The sequence below is a fragment of the Gracilinanus agilis genome, chromosome 4 (assembly GCF_016433145.1).
Source record: "Gracilinanus agilis isolate LMUSP501 chromosome 4, AgileGrace, whole genome shotgun sequence".
NCBI classification, from domain to species: domain Eukaryota; kingdom Metazoa; phylum Chordata; class Mammalia; order Didelphimorphia; family Didelphidae; genus Gracilinanus; species Gracilinanus agilis.
The window spans coordinates 234,086,962-234,104,667 of NC_058133.1; the positions used below are offsets into that span (position 1 = coordinate 234,086,962).

The 17,706-nt window shown below is 39.2% G+C and overlaps 1 protein-coding gene across 1 annotated transcript in view; it reads right to left on the reverse strand.

Annotated features, from left to right (window-relative positions):
* The window catches only part of PGS1 (phosphatidylglycerophosphate synthase 1), a 121,534-nt gene that overhangs the window by 5,662 nt on the left and 98,166 nt on the right, over positions 1 to 17,706 (reverse strand). Inside the window, exon 13 of the mRNA XM_044675176.1 lies at positions 2,998 to 3,146. Coding sequence (XP_044531111.1) covers positions 2,998 to 3,146 — 149 coding nt within the window. The remainder of the gene's footprint in view (positions 1 to 2,997; positions 3,147 to 17,706) is intronic.

The following is a 17,706-nucleotide window of genomic DNA, read 5'->3' on the forward strand; positions in this document are numbered from 1 at the left end:
CAAAAATACTATATTTCTAGTTTGTTGTAAGCAGATTCAGGGGAAGAAATCTCTCATCTATATCTACTATCCTTCTCCAGCCCCCAGCCCTGTAGCTTTGAGTACCCAGTCATCTAGGAAGGGTTTAATGGCTTTTCTTTCTAGATCAGAGGCCTCCACCGGAAGACTCCAACAATTTAATATCAATATAGGATTGAGATCAAGCCTAGCCAAAGGAAATAGAAACCCACTGACTCCAGTAAAATCTGGAGGAACTGGTAGTCAAGCTGCAGTGATTTTTCTTCTCTTTCAGGATAAGGACCTAACAGAAGCATAAAACCTAACCTAATTTCTTCCTTTTATTAATCTATTATATATCCTTTCTGACATTTTTCCTTGAGCACAAAAAAAGTTTATTGCCTTAAGGACTGTGTAATGCTTTCAGATGGCTGAGGGACCCTACCTCAACTCTGTCACAAAAGGATGTAATAATCTTGCCTTCTAATTGTGTTGCTCCCAGGGTCTAAATCCCTGGCTAGGGCTGATGACACAGAATCCAGCTCCAGTCTCAAGGGGCTGATTCAAAGAGCTCTCCACAGACCAGGCTCCAGCTTTATGCTTTCAAAATGAATAAGCAGCCAAGATTTCAATTAAATTACCAGAAACACTTGCATTTCCTCACAGGCTCCTCGATACAGATGCAGGAGGAAGTCAGCTGATATAGGTTACAATGCCACTGAGGAGAGCATTTCTTGGGTCACAAGTGGGAGATGTGTCTTCTGAACAATACCAGGAAATTTACCCCTTGTAATGTATGGAGGGAAGGGTCTTTACTTCTTATGTAAATACCCTTCTTCATCTCCTGCTCTGAGCTCAATTTAACAGTCCCAGTCCTTCCCTGCACAGCAGAGAAAGAACTAATGAGGCAGCTTTTGAGAGTGATGAGATCCTCGATGGTTAGTTTTAGGAGCTGTATGTGTATGTTAGGAGGTGAGGGAAGAGAGGCTAATAATTAATCTAGTAGCACCTAGTGCACTTAGGAATCACAACATTTTTCAAATCTCATATATAGGTGTAGTGAACGGTATAATGCATGCAAATGGATTAGAAATGAGTTTTAGAAATCCAGGGTCCAAGCCTAAAATGATTTTTTCTTCTCTTTCAATCTTGGGCACCTAATGTTGGCCTTAAATCAATAAAATTGTATTATGAACCATCTTACTGACCTGAAAGCAATAACCCACAAAAATCAGATTCAAAGATTACCGAGCTTGAGGAAATTTTTTATTTTCTATGCCAGTGGCACAAATATAGAGATGGCTATAATGTGGGCAATTTCAGGTTCATATTCACACCAGTCACCCTCAGAGGCCAACTGTACTCCCTACTTTGGTTTAAATCTTGATTACTGTAATCTTTCTGCTTCAGTGAATATCTCAGTCACTTTATATTATCTATACTGTAAAATGTGAACAGCTAGACAAACCAGCAGACTGGATTGTTCCATTTGCACATGACCTCGACCCCCCTCTTCTCCAACTATCAGGATTATCAAAGTCCAGAGAGGCAGGGCCCAGGGAAACAAAGCAATTCTCATTTCCCTATCCAACACCAAAGGGGCAAACAATTTCACAACTGCAGTTCCCGAACATCTGGGAGCAAAAGTCCAAAAATGAAGTCAATAGCTGAAGTTTATGGACACTGACACACAGAGCAGAAGTCATATGTATGTGACTGGCATGAGAGGAAAGGAAGCAGTAAGACAAGGCTAACTGGAGAAGGCAGAAAATATGGCTATTATGTGGTTCTATTCATGCTACATCATGAGGCTATTATGAAGAAAATGCTGTTGTGTGTGTGGGGGGGGGGGAATGGAGGAAAAGGAGTAAAAAGGGTTGGATCTTTGAATTCTTATCCACAGTTGGGAGGAAATTAAGAGCTTCTCCTTTTCCATACCTTCCAAGGAATTCTGTAAAATCAAACACAATCAGACACTCTAGAAAAGCCTTTTCTGCAAGAGAAGCAACAGGGACTATTTAAGAAAGAACTTAAGAACTTCAAAGATAACACATGAGAACTTGGGAGAGGTGGCCTATACAAACTTTCCATGTGACCCTAGAGAAGTTGGCTCTCTCTGGAGATGTATCCTTTACAGTTAAAGGGAAGCCTTGATTCCTTCCCTTTTGGGGCTGTGGAGAAAATGATACTAAGGATATGTGAGATCAAGAGTTCTTCTGAAGAAAAATATCTCAGAAAGTCCAAGAGACCATACTCTAAATGAGGTTAGCCAATCTGACTGCTTCTATTTCTGTTCTTTATAATGTCACATTAGAGGGGAAATGAAACCAATCAGATGACAAGCCTCAATCCAGCACAAATCCATTACTAAATGCCATAGTCCTAGGCTAGCAGTAGATGAACATTATCTTCTTCCACAGCCAAGCTCTGGCTTCCTAAACTCTCAGATTTTTCCTCTTTCTCTCTCTTTTTAATGTAATTTTTTGAATGCTCTCACCCCTAATGCTCCCAAGCAGCTTGCCCCTCTTCTGTAAGATACTTTCCTGAAATCACTGAATCCTGCCTATGAGTTTTCCATGATCTAAGCAATTTTTGGCTCTACTCTCTTAGAATGGTTCTAACCTAATTAAAAAAAAAAAAAGAGTCTTAAGCTGCCAGGCAGCTGTTCTCAACAGGGAGAATGTATTTGGCTGTGCTAGAATTATGGCCACAGGAGAGTCAAGAAATGATTCTCAGAAAGGTTCCTCTGGGTCTGTCTACAAGGACCAACCATTCCCATAAAAGGAAGATTCACTCACTGGGGAAAAGCAGACTTCTTTCCCACTCTGATCTATGCTTCCCAGCAGGAAGCAGTCCCCAGGAGGAACCTGATGTTAGCTACCTCCTAGAGTTTTAGTTATCATAGTGGGTCACAGTAGCATACTAATTTCAAAGGTACAAATGAACTCCCAGTTTTATATCATCAATGGCCCTAGGCACTCCCACTTGGCCCCAACCTACCTGATGGAGTTGCTGCTGCAGAGCTCGGTTCTCTGTCACAATTGCAATCTGAGCCTCCAGGTCCCGATGAACTGACCTGTATCCAAAATTAGGAGAGCCAATCAACGTGAGACAAGGCAGACTGCTCCCTGCCAGGTACAGCCACAGGCCTGCAGGGAAAAGGAAATGTGTAGACAGAGGGAATGAGCAAAGAATCTGCTGAAATCCTCTCCAAGTGTTGTTTCATCTTAAAATAAATGCAGTGGAGTTTACTAAAGATGAAATGGCCATGGCAAGAGGAGTGGGAAGGCTGAATGAAGCAGTAATGCTATCTTCTTCCCCACCAGCTCTTCTACCCCAACAAACAGGTCCTAACAGGGTTCTAGGTTATTCCCAGGTATACCTGCCACATATTTGAGAGGCCAGGGGCATTTAGAGAATCTCTTGTTTAATACAGACACATGCTTATCAGGGACTCCAGGACCACCAAAGGTTAGTATCTTGGACTTAGTACTCACTACTACCTGGAACACTTATGTACCCAACTGCTACACTTCAGCAGCTTTGGACTCTTGGCTCAAGCACTAACAATACAACTAGTACTTGGCATTTGGAGTGTTTCTGTTGAAAACTTTTAAAGGGCACATTATTTTTCTATGTCCAAATTTTCTTATCTGTATACTACTTGTCAACCATTTATGCCAGGCACAGTCTTTCTTTCCTCAGAAAATTCAGTGCCCTCAATCACTTGTATTGCCTCTGACTTGTTTACCACATCCTGACCTGATTGTGCTACTAAACCAAAACTTAAGAGCTCCAGGTTTATTTTGAAGCCAGCCAGTTCCTAATAAGTACAAGTGAAAGGAGAAGTCTCATTGTAAAAGCTAGCTGCTTCCTGGTAATAAAAGAGATACATATGGCTATCAAAATGGAGTGGCTGGAAAACCCACATGGGGTAGGGGAAGGACAAAAATCAATCCATCCCACCTAACAATTGGTCCTTTCGAAGAAGGCACAAGTAAGACTCTATTATAGGAGAACAGATGGGGTCCAGCTAAGTCTGGTTTATTTCAATACCTATTCCTACACAGAACCAAAGCTGAGCTGTTACTCTCTTTTTGTCAAAGACAGGGGAATGTGCCAAACCAACACCCATTCCCACTCCTCTCTGTTCTGTCAGGACAAAATAACTACAAAGCTTCACAGATGGCTAAGAAGTCTAGAAAATACTCATTATAATGCTGGCCTTGGCTAAGGTGGAAATGTTTTGCCTGGTTCCATATATATAAAGGGTTTCTTGCATTCTCAATCGATGAGGGAGGGAGAGAATTTGGAACTGAAAATTTAAAACTGAACAAAAATCACTGGCCTTGGAAATGTCAAAAGGTCTTTGAGTATGTAAGGGCACTTCCTTCTATTTCAGTTCAGGAAACTTAAAGGTTTTTTGCCTCTGTCTGCAAGAGGAACTGCTTTTTTTTAAAATCAGGAAAGAAGTCAGCTCACCATAGTATAGTTATAGAATCAGAAATGTGAAGTATGGGCATCCCCCAATAGTAATGGGCATTTCTTTCTCTCCCCAACTCTGGGAAATTACTATTGCAGTTACACCATGAGGAAATTCCTATTCACTTTAGACTTTTGTCCCAGCTTTCCAAAAACTATGACCAATGATTTTCTGCTCCTTGGTGTTCCTATCCTAAGCATTCTCCCATTGAATATCTTTGCATTTGTCATTAACCCCTATCTGGACCATGATCTAACCAGTTACTTCCTCCAAAAAAAGCAAGTGTCCTAAAGTCCTCAGGTTTCCAGGGAGGTCTGGAACCCCAGTCATCTTTTTTGACATAACAGAGACAGGACTGGACTTCTGTTCCCATCATTCCCACTGCCAGGCCATCACTACCTACTGTATAGTTGGAAAATCTTGAACCCCTAAAGACTGCATTGCCCAGAATTCCTTTCTGTATTACCTATAATGCTTTTCCTTTTGTTTATGTTTGCGTGATTAGGGTTGTATAAGTTCTGAGACTCTGCCTCTTTTTTTGCTCCTGGGAACGGGCTAGTTAGTACCCTTTTAGTTAGTCCCTTTTGTTACTTTTATTATTAATAAAAAACTTTATTAAATATAATTAGTTATTGAATACCAATTTAAAAATCTACATTTTGGCTAACCACGATGGGATAGAATTCTCAAATATTTTTTTAAAACAGATTTTCAGTATAGTTAGTAAGTTTGCCTGAGAGCTGAGAGCGGAGGTTTCCCTTTCTTGCCCTATGCTCCTAGGTTTTTTTCCTTCACCAGCCACCCAGCCCATCTGCTTTCACTCCATTGCAGCCACTGCAGACTCCACCGTCAGCCCACCTGCTTCCACTGCTGGTACCTTTTCACACCCATCTGCTTCAGCCAGCATTCCACACCTCCCCCCTACCCCCCAGCCTGTAGCCTGCCAATCTGAACTGCTTTTTTTTCCAAAGGACTTGTGAGAACTCCAATCCCTTCCCCTACCCCATGTGGGTTTTCCAGCCTATCCTAGTTATTTTTTCAGCAGGGGGAAAACAGAGTGGAGCAGAAAAACCACGCTTTGAGTCATACCCCCTGCACTAGCCATTTTTTAAGGCGAAGTCTTAAGCTGACTCTGGACTCCTGGCTGAAAGAGACTTGCAACTCGGGATTTTTTTTTTTCCCCCCCACAGAAAGGGGACTTCTCTGCAGTTTTTCCTTTGAGGGCAGAGAGACTAAATCAGTAAATTTGAAGTAGAAGTTTTGGGGATTTTGTTTCTACCTTTGGCCAGTTCTCTCATATGCAAATACCTTATTGTTCTCCAGCAAGATTTTGCCTTTTTGTGTTTAATCTGTAAACAAACTTCCATTCGGTATTTTTTTGGAACAATAATGGTGTTTCAAGCATGCTTGAAACTCTGAAACAACAGTTTGAGTTGGATCTGCTTAATTTTTTTCCTGGGAGTTTTTGTGCTGATTGAATACCTTGCAGTTGAGAGCTTGACTAATCTTAAGATTCAGGGAAAAAATTCATCTCCTCACAACCCTTTTGGCTTTTTGGTTTACCCATACCCATTATAAGCGTCATACACATTATGCTCAGTGCAGAATTCTCCCTCACTGTGATGAAATTCAGAGCTCTGACAAACGACATCTGAATGGTTGATTTATATGGAGGAGGGGAAAGAACCTTAAGAGAGCTGGAAGTTTATTGCTTACTAATCATTCTCAACCTCTCCCCTCCCTAATAGTGAACAAGTCTATTGGAATTGGTAAAAAGGGTTTTGACTGCATTGCTTGTTATTTACTTATATTATTGTATTTACTGATTTCTTTAAGCTTTAAATTTTTTAAAGTTTAATAATTACTATCTATTCTATTACATTATTCCTTATCTGTACCATTTCCCTATGATTTTACTAATCAATATCATTGTAAAAAGCCCATGAACATCTTACACAATTTTTTTTTAATTGTAAAAAGCCCATAAGTCTTATATCCTGGCTTTGTCTTAATTATCGAGGTCACGTGTTGCTTAAAAAACTTTGGAGAATATGATGACTTAAGAATTCAAATTATAATTTTATAAGGGGTCTTTAGAAATGCCTTTAGATACCTAGTACCTTCTGAATGGATGATAGGTTTTCATATTATAAAGAATGTTGTATTAAAAGGTAGAGAACCAAACAGAAGTTCCTACCAAAACTTTATATATAAAGCAGGAAACCAAAAAGAGCTCTTGCATGCATGATTTTTTAACTCTAGTTTAATTTACTTCCAGAAGGATCTAAATTCTTGGTGATGTTCTAGACCCCAAAAAGATTTTCCTGAGCAGTACAGAGGTTTGTGTTTTTGCCAAGGTGGAAAGAATTTTTACATCTGTATAACTTGTGACAAGTATACATCAGTTCATAGATTTTTTAAACATCACACAGCAAGTAACTATAAATATATATATATATGTATATATATATATACACATATATACACACACATTCATGTGCATCCTATATACTAATGGGTTTGTTTGCTTTTGTCAATAACTGGGCTATTGTGAATTTTGGGAATTTGGTACTTTATTTGAATGTGCATTATCTACTCTGCTACTGTTTTGTTTTTATAAATCTGATATTTTGTAAAAATCATTTGCATTCATACAATGGATCATAGCCAAGTTTAAAAAGGAAATGGATCTCATTTTTTGATGAGGAATTTTTGTATTTTACCTCTCCTTGGCTAACACAGTGTGTCACTGATTCTAAGATATATATTTTTGATTTTCAAAATATTTTTATTATTGTCTTTTCTTTTTTCTTGTATTTGCAATATAATATGAGTACTTTGAAGTACATATAATCAATATTAATCTTTTATTTTGCAGTAATATAAGTTTGAAATACATTTGTTCTAATATTAATGCATACCCCAAAAGCCTTAAACTATAGAATAATGGCATTGATTGTTTAAATAATTATGAGACTTTGCTTAATGATTCTGATTCCAGAAGAAGAAAATATAAAAAGAGCCATTGCACAGTGCCAAAGAAGCACAAAGCTAACCTGCAGAGTGCCAATCAAGCACAAGGTCAGAGACCAGCCAATCCCAGTGGGACTGATCTAATTTTGAGCCAAGACAAGAGGACTTGAACTTGTTTGGGGTTCGAGGTTGTGTCGCTTAACATATGTTAAGACACAGGACTTCCTCTGAACCACATTCTAACAAACACCTCTTTAGCTGCCATCCTGGCTCCCATTTGCTCCTATAATCTAGTCCCTTTTCTGTCTTTTATAAGTGTGGAAAACTTTCTGTAGTCCTGGCTACTGATTGGCTAAGTGCATAATTACTTAAATCACTTTAATTGGGTCCTGATTCAAGGACTTGCTATGGTTTTGTTTTTCCTTTACTTAATATTTTTTAGACATAAGACTTTAATATTTATATTTCATCCTCAAGTTTTTTCTCTTTTATGTGGATTTTTTGATGTTTTTTATTTCTTCTGCAATTGATTCATATACCTTATAACTCAGCCATGCATCCCTTAGTGATCCACCTCAGGGGGGGACTTTGTTATTGTTGTGAACTCTGATTTAGATCTAAGAAATTTTAGGATAAGAAACTTGCTACCTCCCAGAATCCAGAAGACAACGAACCTGTTTGGAGAAGGCGCCATGAAGATGCCTGCAGAGACCACACACTGCATCAAGAAGATCCAGAATTAAACTTTGGGATGTGAATTTGAACTATGGGGGGGTGAAAGCATTTGTTTTGAATGCATACTTTTATGCCAAAGGGGACTGCCCCCAAATTGGCCTTTTATTATTGTAGCAATCATTGATTTTGTTCTCTTTTCCTTTTATCTACAGATTATTGCAATTTATAAGTTAGTTATATTTCTACAATCCTTTTGGAGAGACTGGTCTCATGGTCACGTTTCTATAAGTTCTGAGGCTCCACCTCGTTCTTTCTCTTTTTGCTCCTGGGAGTGGGCTAGTTAGTACCCTTTCAGTTAGTCTCTTTTGTTAACTTATTATTAATAAAAAAAAACTTTATTAAATATAATGGTTACTGAATATTAATTTTAAAAACTACACTAGGAAGCATATCCTAGCCACACAAGTCAATTTTGATGTAATCAAACTGGGTCTATTCCCTTTCTTCTTACTGGGTTCACTTTGCACAGACCCTGCTCTAATCAAATATCTAATCTAATCAAATCTACTCTGTGCCTGTCCAAACGCTTTAACCAACCCAGAGAGGTACATGACTATCACGTATGAATCAATAGTATAATAACACTGAGATTCTAAACAGAATTCCATTTCCTAATTGTAATTCAAAACAAGAATATTTCTGAGAATACCTTGGCTAAGAGAAATTGTCAGTTTGCTGCCTGTTCTTATAATGCACTTTCCTACTCCCCCTACTATGTGCCATATCAAAGACAGTCAAATTGCCTGGGTCTCTTCATCTGCTGCATATCCTTAAGTGAGAAGTAATTGGGTTGGCTACCCAGGGTCAACCACAGTGAGTTGTTCTGACTTCAATTTGGCTCCTGTGTCCCACCCTGAACCTAGGGGGCTGAGAGGGGAGAGAATGGGAAACAAAGGTGTCTGTCACTTGTCATATGTTTCTAAACATAAGGATACAAATGATTCCTGTGTTGGGTCCTGACAGTATAGGACAAAACACAGTCAATTCTTCTGTGCTCTTTATAGGAGACCTATAGTCTCTGAGCACTACCTTCCTCCAGGATAATTTGCACAATTATTTCTTCTCCAAAGAGATCTGTACAACCCTTTCTTAGGTCAAGTTAGAAGCTCTACTAGTATTGGTTAACAGTTTTTCTGATTTGAAGATGATTCTGTTTTTTAAAAAATTCACAGGGTCACATTGCTTGATCTGCCAGATACTGTGGGTCAAAGGGACCCAAGCAGAGCTATAAACTTGTATTCGTTCTTCAAACAGTCCAAGACCTCAAAGCCTGGGAAAGACAGAAGGTGCCTAATGCTTGGGACATAATTCTACATTTAAAAAACTGATCTAAATGCATTCTCCCTCATGAATGTCTGGGATCAGTGAAATCCCTGAATCAAGGACAAGCAGTTTTCTTGCCTATAGGACCTTATCAGACTTACCTCTTTCTTTTCCACTTTCCCCGATTACTTTTTGAACTACTCATGTCTCCCTACATAATCCATTTGTGAGCAATCAACTAAAAAGGTGGAAGAACATCATGGGATCAAATTTTTTCAATATACAGATCACTTTAGTTCTCACTCCCACTTTATCCATTCTTTTCCACCAAAAACAAAAGAAAAAAGATGAAAAACAACTCAAGGCAATAGTGCTTATTTCAGTGAAAGATCAGTGAAAAGTAAATATGAATTTGGACCAAATGCCATTTGGTCCATTACCATTATATCCATTATATCCATATATACCAAATACCATTATATCCATTACCATAATACAATAAGAGACCTGACTGACTATTTAGGGACCACTCTGAGAACCAGTTCTAGATAAAGAATTTTTAGTGCTTGTACAAATACCTGAGAACACTAGGAAGCCTGAATGGGGAATGCAGGAGCTACTTTTAGTCTTATTCCACTATTTCAATCAATCTACAAGTATTAAGCACTACTTTATGCACTACAGATGTAAATTCAATGAATGAGAAACAATCCTTAGTCTCAAAGAACTTATATTTTAACAGGCAGAAGATGATAATAAAAATAATTATAAATAACAACAATAAATAGCATTTAAAATTGCAAATTATTTTACACATTAATCTCAATTTGATACAATCGCTTTGGGAGGTAGTTGCTATTTTACCCCCTTTTCACAGATAAGGAAACCGAGACATGGAGAGGCACCTTTTTTCTTTAATGTCTTGCTGCAAATCACACAGCTAGTATGTACTTGAAGCAACATTTGAACTGGGGTCTTCCTGACTCCAAGTTGTTGGACTCTACTCACTCTGCAAAGTGGCAGCACCTTTGGATGGATATATGTGTGTGTGCACACACAAAATAAATAAAAGAATAAATTCAAATAAATACAATATATCTATTAATATATAACAATGAGAGGGAGGATACTATAACACTTAAGATCAGTAAAGGCTTTGTGTAAAACTTTCTTGAAGAAAGGGAGTGAGGGTGTGCATTTCAGAGATAAAGGACAAACAGGACAAAGACTTGGGGAGAGTTAATGGAGAACCATTTGTGAAGAATAGAGAGAAGGTCACAGTTTGGCTAGACTGCAGTGTAAGGAAAGGAGTAATTTGCAAGGTGACTGGGAAAAGATTAGGACAAAGTTGTAAAAGGCTTTTAAAAGCTAATGAGTTGGGGCAGCTGGGTAGCTCAGTGGAGTGAGTCAGGCCTAGAGACAGGAGGTCCTAGGTTCAAACCCGGCCTCAGCCACTTCCCAGCTGTGTGACCCTGGGCAAGTCACTTGACCACCGTTGCCCACCCTTACCACTCTTCCACCTATGAGACAATGCACTGAAGTTAAGGGTTTAAAAAAAAAAAAAAAGCTAATGAGTTCTTAACCTTTTATTGTGTCATGGAGTCCTTTTGGGAATCTGGTGAAGCTTATGGACCCTTTCTCAGAATAACATTTTCAAATGCAAAAAAATTTAAAATACATTGTACTAGAAAGAAAACCAATTCTACTGAAAGGGTCATCAAAATATACAAGTTCACAGACCCCAGGTTAAGATTTGTACAAAAATATTTATAGCCATGCTCTTTGTGGTAGCAAAAAAGTGGAAAATGAGGGGATGTCCTTCAGTTGGGGAATGGCTGAACAAATTGTGGCATCTATTGGTGATGGAATACTATTGTGCTCAAAAGAATAATGAACTGGAGGAATTCCATATGAATTGGAATGACCTCCAGGAACTGTTGTAGAGTGAAAGGAGCAGAACCAAGAGAACATAGTACACAGAGACTGATACACTGTGACACGATTGAATGTAATAGACTTCTCTACTAACAGCAATGCAATGATCCAGGACAATTCGGAGGGACTTATGAGAAAGAATGCTATCCACATCCAGAAAAAGAACTGTGGGAGTAGAAACAAAGAAGAAAAACAATTGCTTGATCACATGGGTTGATGGGAATATGATTGGGGATGTAGACTCTAAATGATCACCCTAATGAAATACATATTGATCAATGACACATGTAAAACCCAGTGGAATTACGTGCTGGCTCCAGGAGGAGGAGGGGAGAGAAAGAATTTAAATCATGTAACCATGGGGGAAAATTCCAAATTAATTAATTAAATAAAAGTTTTTGTGGTGTCAAATGCAGAACAGTTTGAGAGGAATGAGACTGCAAAGCCTATAAGATTTGGCAACTAAGATCAATTGGTAACTTTGAAGGAAACAGTTTCACTCAAGTGAGGAACTTCCAAACTAGAATGCAAAGGAATAAATGAAAGGAAAGGAAGTGAAGGAATTAAACAGAGACAGTTTTTTCTAGAAGGCTGAACAAATACAGGACAATAGCTTGAGAGTACAATAAGGGTTAGTAAAAGCTTTTGGGGAGCATATTTGAAAAGATTAGAGAGAAAGGGTGATAGTTTTAAATTTTTGAAAGCTAAAAGATGAGTTTGAAGTCATATGCAGATAGAGAGGTTGGCCTTTGACAAGAACCTGGGGGAAAGAAAATAATGGGAGATGATGTCAAAGTGTTTTAAGATGAAAAAGGAAGAATTTTCCCATTTTTCTTAACTACAGTTTCTATTATAGTGAGGAAGAGAGGGAAGGTTGGGTTTTAGAAGTTTTTTTGGTTTTTGTTTGACAAAAGAGATTTCATGCTCTGAAAGGATAGTAGGGGGCTGCTTCTCCTTATCCAAGAAACCAGAAGCTCAGATCCAAACTGCAATTGAAGATACAATGACAAGAGAGGGGAAGTGAGATTACTGACTCACCTGTCTTAGGGAAATGCTGCATTTCCCAACCAAATGCCATAAAATCATTAACCTGGCCTTCCTAGAAAACAGGCCTCATCTCCATTCCTATCTCACCTAGGTCCCTTACCTGCTGGAACCAACATCTACTACTGTCACCTTCAAATTCTTTAGTTTTGGAGAAACTATTTTCCTTAAGAATGAAGAGATACCCACATTCAGAGGAAGGACTGCAGGAGAGGAAACATATAAGAAAAACAACTGCTTGAACGCATGGGTCGGGGTGGACATGATTGAGGGTGTGGACTCGAAACTACCACACCAATGCAACCACCAACAATTTGGAAATAGGTCACGTGACAAAACTAGTGGAAATGTGCATCGGCTGTGGGTGGGGGGAGTGCGGGGGGCGAAGGGGAAAGTAGGAGCATGAATCATGTAACCATGTTAAAAATGAATATTAATAAATGTTTAAAAAAAAAAAAAGAAAAGAGAAGGAATGGAGAGCACCTCCAATATGAGGTGAAAAGGTCCATTAGGAGCCTGTGGAAGGTAAAAGGGCATAAGAAAGGAATAAAGAATGGGGAGGAATCTCTTGTAAGCCAAAACACCAACTTAGGTTGGTGTTTCCCCTTCAGTCCCCATTCTAGAAGCCAGAAGGGAGGCTAGCAATGAAGAATAGCACAAATAAGTGGACCCTCTCCTATAGCCTTTTCTGAAGCTCTGACAAAGGACATCTATTGAGAAAGCTGTAGTTTTAAGAACATATCTATCCTAGTGACAAAACAAGCTCCAGAAAACTGTATCAGTCCTCTGGGCACTGAACACAGAAACTCGGAAGTCAAGAATGTCAACATCTTCTCTAGAGAATAGAATGCCCTGTTTCCACTGTGTGCAATCTCAGCCTAGCACACCTGTCCCAGCACTTGGGTGAAGAGAAACCACACATGCATTAGCCCAGCCAAACAGATTAAGACTGCCTTGCCTCTGTTCTGTTAATTAGAATTCATCAGGTGCTATTCCAAGTTGCCTGGCCTTCTGGTAAAAAGTGTCTCACAATAATTAACAGGTTTCCCTGGCCCAAAACAAAACAGAGATCTTAATACTCTTCCTACTCTAGAGCTTCTCACAGTTACCAGCAAATTCAGTGCAGTTTAAAAAACAAATCTGGAGCCCAAGATTCATTTCTATATATATGCCTTCATGTCTACCTAGACTCTGAATCCAGCATTTCAAATATGAACTATAGGTGTGGCCATTTTCACTAACATTCAGCCCTTGAAAGGGGGGTGTGAAGAGGGTGCTGTCTTTCAGGACTGGGGTGGGGTGTCCAGGCAGGACTGGGCTGGATTCCAGCATAGAAGTGGGCCTGGAATTTTCCCAGAAGTAGTATGTTTCCTGCTCTTACCAAAAAACCTAACAGTAATGGTTTCAACAGGGGCATAGTAAAATACAAAGGAAACTAGGATTCATAAATTTTGTTCTTCAGCTCCTCTGAGATCTCATATCTAGTTCACTGGCAACCAACAAATGCTGTCCGTTGTTAATTGATCCATTCCTGTCAGAGATGCTCTAAAATGCATCTTCCTCCTCCTCCTCAGGAGTTGGTAGAACTTCACCAATTCATTTTTCCCTTCATAGCTGAATCTGGTTCCCATCACAGCTGAAGAACTGTGAATCAGAGCTGCCAGATGCCTAAGTCCAACTTCTATCCTCCCCTCCCCCGCCCCCATCTCCAAGTCCCTGCAGAGATCTGACCCTTGCCTGGAGGCCAGGAATCCATAGGCTCCTCACACTTCAGTTACCTTTTTTGATCTTGAAACATCCTGAAGACCAGCAAGGGAAACATCTGGGGAGGAAAGTACTGAAATAAGAGGCCAGGGTTGGGTACAATTCCCTGTTCTGCTAACTTGATGTTAACCTGTAGCAAGTTACTTCCTCTCTCAGTACTTCGAGGTGCCATAATGGTAAAATGTCATTCACAATTGAGTGTGAAGACTATCTGTGCATTTAACAGCATGTATTTGTATTTTTCAAAACACTTTCCTGTATATTATTTCATTTGACCAGTCAATAAACACTTATTAAGCATCATTTAGTGTCAGACACCATTCTCAACACTAGGGATACCAAGACAAAATGGAGATTGTCCAGGCTTGCATAATCTATACCTGATGAGGAGAGACAACATGTACATGCAGGCAAAATGAAACATAAAAGAGGGAGGGAAAGGGGCACAAGCAGTTGAGGGATCACAAAAGGCTTTGGGGAAAGGTGATGCTTGAGCACCCTTGAAGCAGGGGTCAGGAGGAGCTGCAGGCCGGAAAAGGGGGCCAGCCTGGCAAAGTTGAAGAGATGGAACAGCATAGTACATTGGCAGGACTCCAGAGTGGACAAAGGGGGAGTAGTGAATAATAAAGTTAGCAAGGCAGGGTTTGAACTGGGCCCCTCATGGAAGAAAAGGTACTCTAATTTACAGAAGGGCAATCTGAGGCCCATAAAGGCAAAAAGAATTACTGAAAATCATACAGCTAGTTAGTGGCAAAGCTGGTGTTGGAGAACCTAAGTCCTTTGTGCCTTCCAGAGCCTAGTGTCCTTTCAGAATAATGTTCCTTGAGGGCAGGAGCCATTTAGGATTTTCTTTTGTCTTTCTAGCCCTAGCACTTATCAGTGTGTAATATATTCCACTTAAGCACTGCTTAAATGTTTGTTGAATGAAATTCCATGAGACCATATTTGTTCAATGTCTTAACATGTTGTACAGGTTATATCCAGATTTTTTCTCCCCAGCCTAGTAAATGGAAACCCAAACCTAAACTTAGAAAAATGGATAAATTATAACACAAAAGTTTTCCTGGTTTATAAAATATTCATTACAAACTTTCTTTAAATAGTTGGAAAGTATCTCATCTTGCTTTTTAAAGTGAAATCAACATGCTTTTGAAAAACTTTTCTGGAATTTCTTTATAACAAACTAAAGTAGACCTATGCTGTTTGTATTTCAGGTCAACTACTCCAACAAAACCATCCTAAGAAAAACTTCCATCTAATACAAAAGCTTTACTAGCAAGATATAAATCATTTCTAGCAACATGATATAAAAAAAGTTAAAATGAATTTGAACTGACCTTGGATTTTACTATAATCTTATTTATAAATTTTCATTTATTCCCATTAACTCTTTAAGAATTAAGTAATTTCATTATGTTTTTGTTTCCAACTAGATGGGAACTGCTCCTTTGGTCAGGCACTGTCTTGTATTTCCTTTTAATACCATTTATTGGACTTAATAGAAGACACAAGGCATTTTCAAATGTATGTTAACTCCCGGGGGGGAGAGGTGAGGTTGTAAGGAGAAAAAAGAGTCTAGGGTAAAAAAAATACAAGAGAATGGAAGGATCTGGTGGTGGTGATTCAGCTGAATAGCAAGCATATCCAAATAGAGGGGAGAAGAATATCAATTATATCCTGCTTACTTTTTCTTCCCTACAGGTTTCAATAGCCTTCTAAGAGGGAGTAACAATGTTTATATGCTGAGTTTGTTCATCTGGGTTTGTCCTGCAAGGCTTGGTGACACACACCCCCATCCCCACCCCAAGCAATGGTATGGACAAGGGAATCACTGGAATAAGCATCAGTTCAAGAACATATACATTCCTTTCTATTTCAAACAACCAATAAACACAAGGCAACTTGTTCACCAAATGACATAAAATTTATCCATCAACCCATCCTACAATGGGGGAGGGTGGAAAATTTGAGTTGAACTGTTATCTCAGACTAGCTGCAGTCAAGGACTTAGAGAAAAACAAGAAAAAGAAGTTTCTTGATACATTTTCCTGACCAGTTATGCTGCTCATCAGGAAATGGCTTTGTCTATAATAAATATCTGCCCCTAACTCAGCTACTAAGTTCCAGGAGCAGGAACACAAAACTGTGTCCTCTGTCTTTCCTCCTATCTGCAGCCTCCACCCCCACACCCAACTCAGCTGAAAAATATCAAAGCTCCCCCAGGCCCAGAGGCCCTACTAACTATAGAGGGAGTGGCAGGAGCACATTAGTCCGGGAAAAGGTGAGACACTGGAAAAGCCAGTCAGGTATTTCTATTCCAACTGTAATTGGAGAGTCACTGAGCATTTATCAGACCAGTTTCAGGGAAACAATCCACCAACACAGTCAGAAGTGGCAGATAGGGAACCTCCCAAGTGGCTGAGCTGGTAAGCTCCCAAGTAAGCTAGAAGCAAAGTATGTATGTATGTGTGGCTAATATGCATCTGTGCATATAGCAGCACATGGGGAAGTTGTAGATATAGCTACCAAAACTTACTTACTGCTTCTCTCTCTTTAAATAAACCCTTACCTTCTGCCTTAGAACCAATACTATTCTAAGGCAGAAGAGTGGTATGGGATAGGTAATGGGGGTTAAGTGATTTGCCCAGGGTCACACAGTTCTCTCTTTTTTTTTCTATTCTCACCAATAATACCACCAAACCTAAACTTTCTTTTATACACATCTAGCAAAATTAACAAGTATCTCCCCGGCAGCTCCTATATTCCCTGAGAAACTCACAGGAAAATCTAAGCCAATGGTACATGCCCTGGTCACTCACTAAGGATCACCTAGGATGCTCTCCCAAGGTCTGGGCCATGGGCAGGGGCAGCACAGAGATTTAATCTTGGAAACTAATTTGTATGAGAAGTACTTACCTTCAGCTGCAATGGCGAAGAGAAAAATTAAGGTTAAGAATGAAAAGATCTAGGGGGCAGCTGGGTGGCTCAGTGGATTGAGAGCCAGGCCTAGAGACGGGAGGTCCTAGGTTCAAATCTGGCCTCAGACACTTCCCAGCTGTGTGACCTTGGGCAAGTCACTTGACCCCCATTGCCTACCCTTACCAACTCTTCCACCTATAAGTCAATACACAGAAGTTAAGGGTTTAAAATAAAAAAAATAAAAATAAAAAAATAAAAAAAAAAGAATGAAAAGATCTAATCTCTAGTCTTGGCATCATGACTGACATGATTTTGATAATACATTCATTTTTCTAGTAAGATATGGAAGTGCCTAATGTATACTAACACTTCACTTACCTAGAAGCCAGTTGGCAACTGTTGTTGGCACACAGAACTACCTTCCAAAAGCCAGAGAGCCAAAAGAAAAATTCTCCAAGAACTCAAAATAGATGACACAAAGTCCATGAGCTTTATTCATAAACCCCTGAAACCTTCATTCTTTTACTTGGTTAGCTGGTTTCCCAGGAATAAAAATAGCTGATATTTATATAAGGTTTTAATACTTCCCAAGG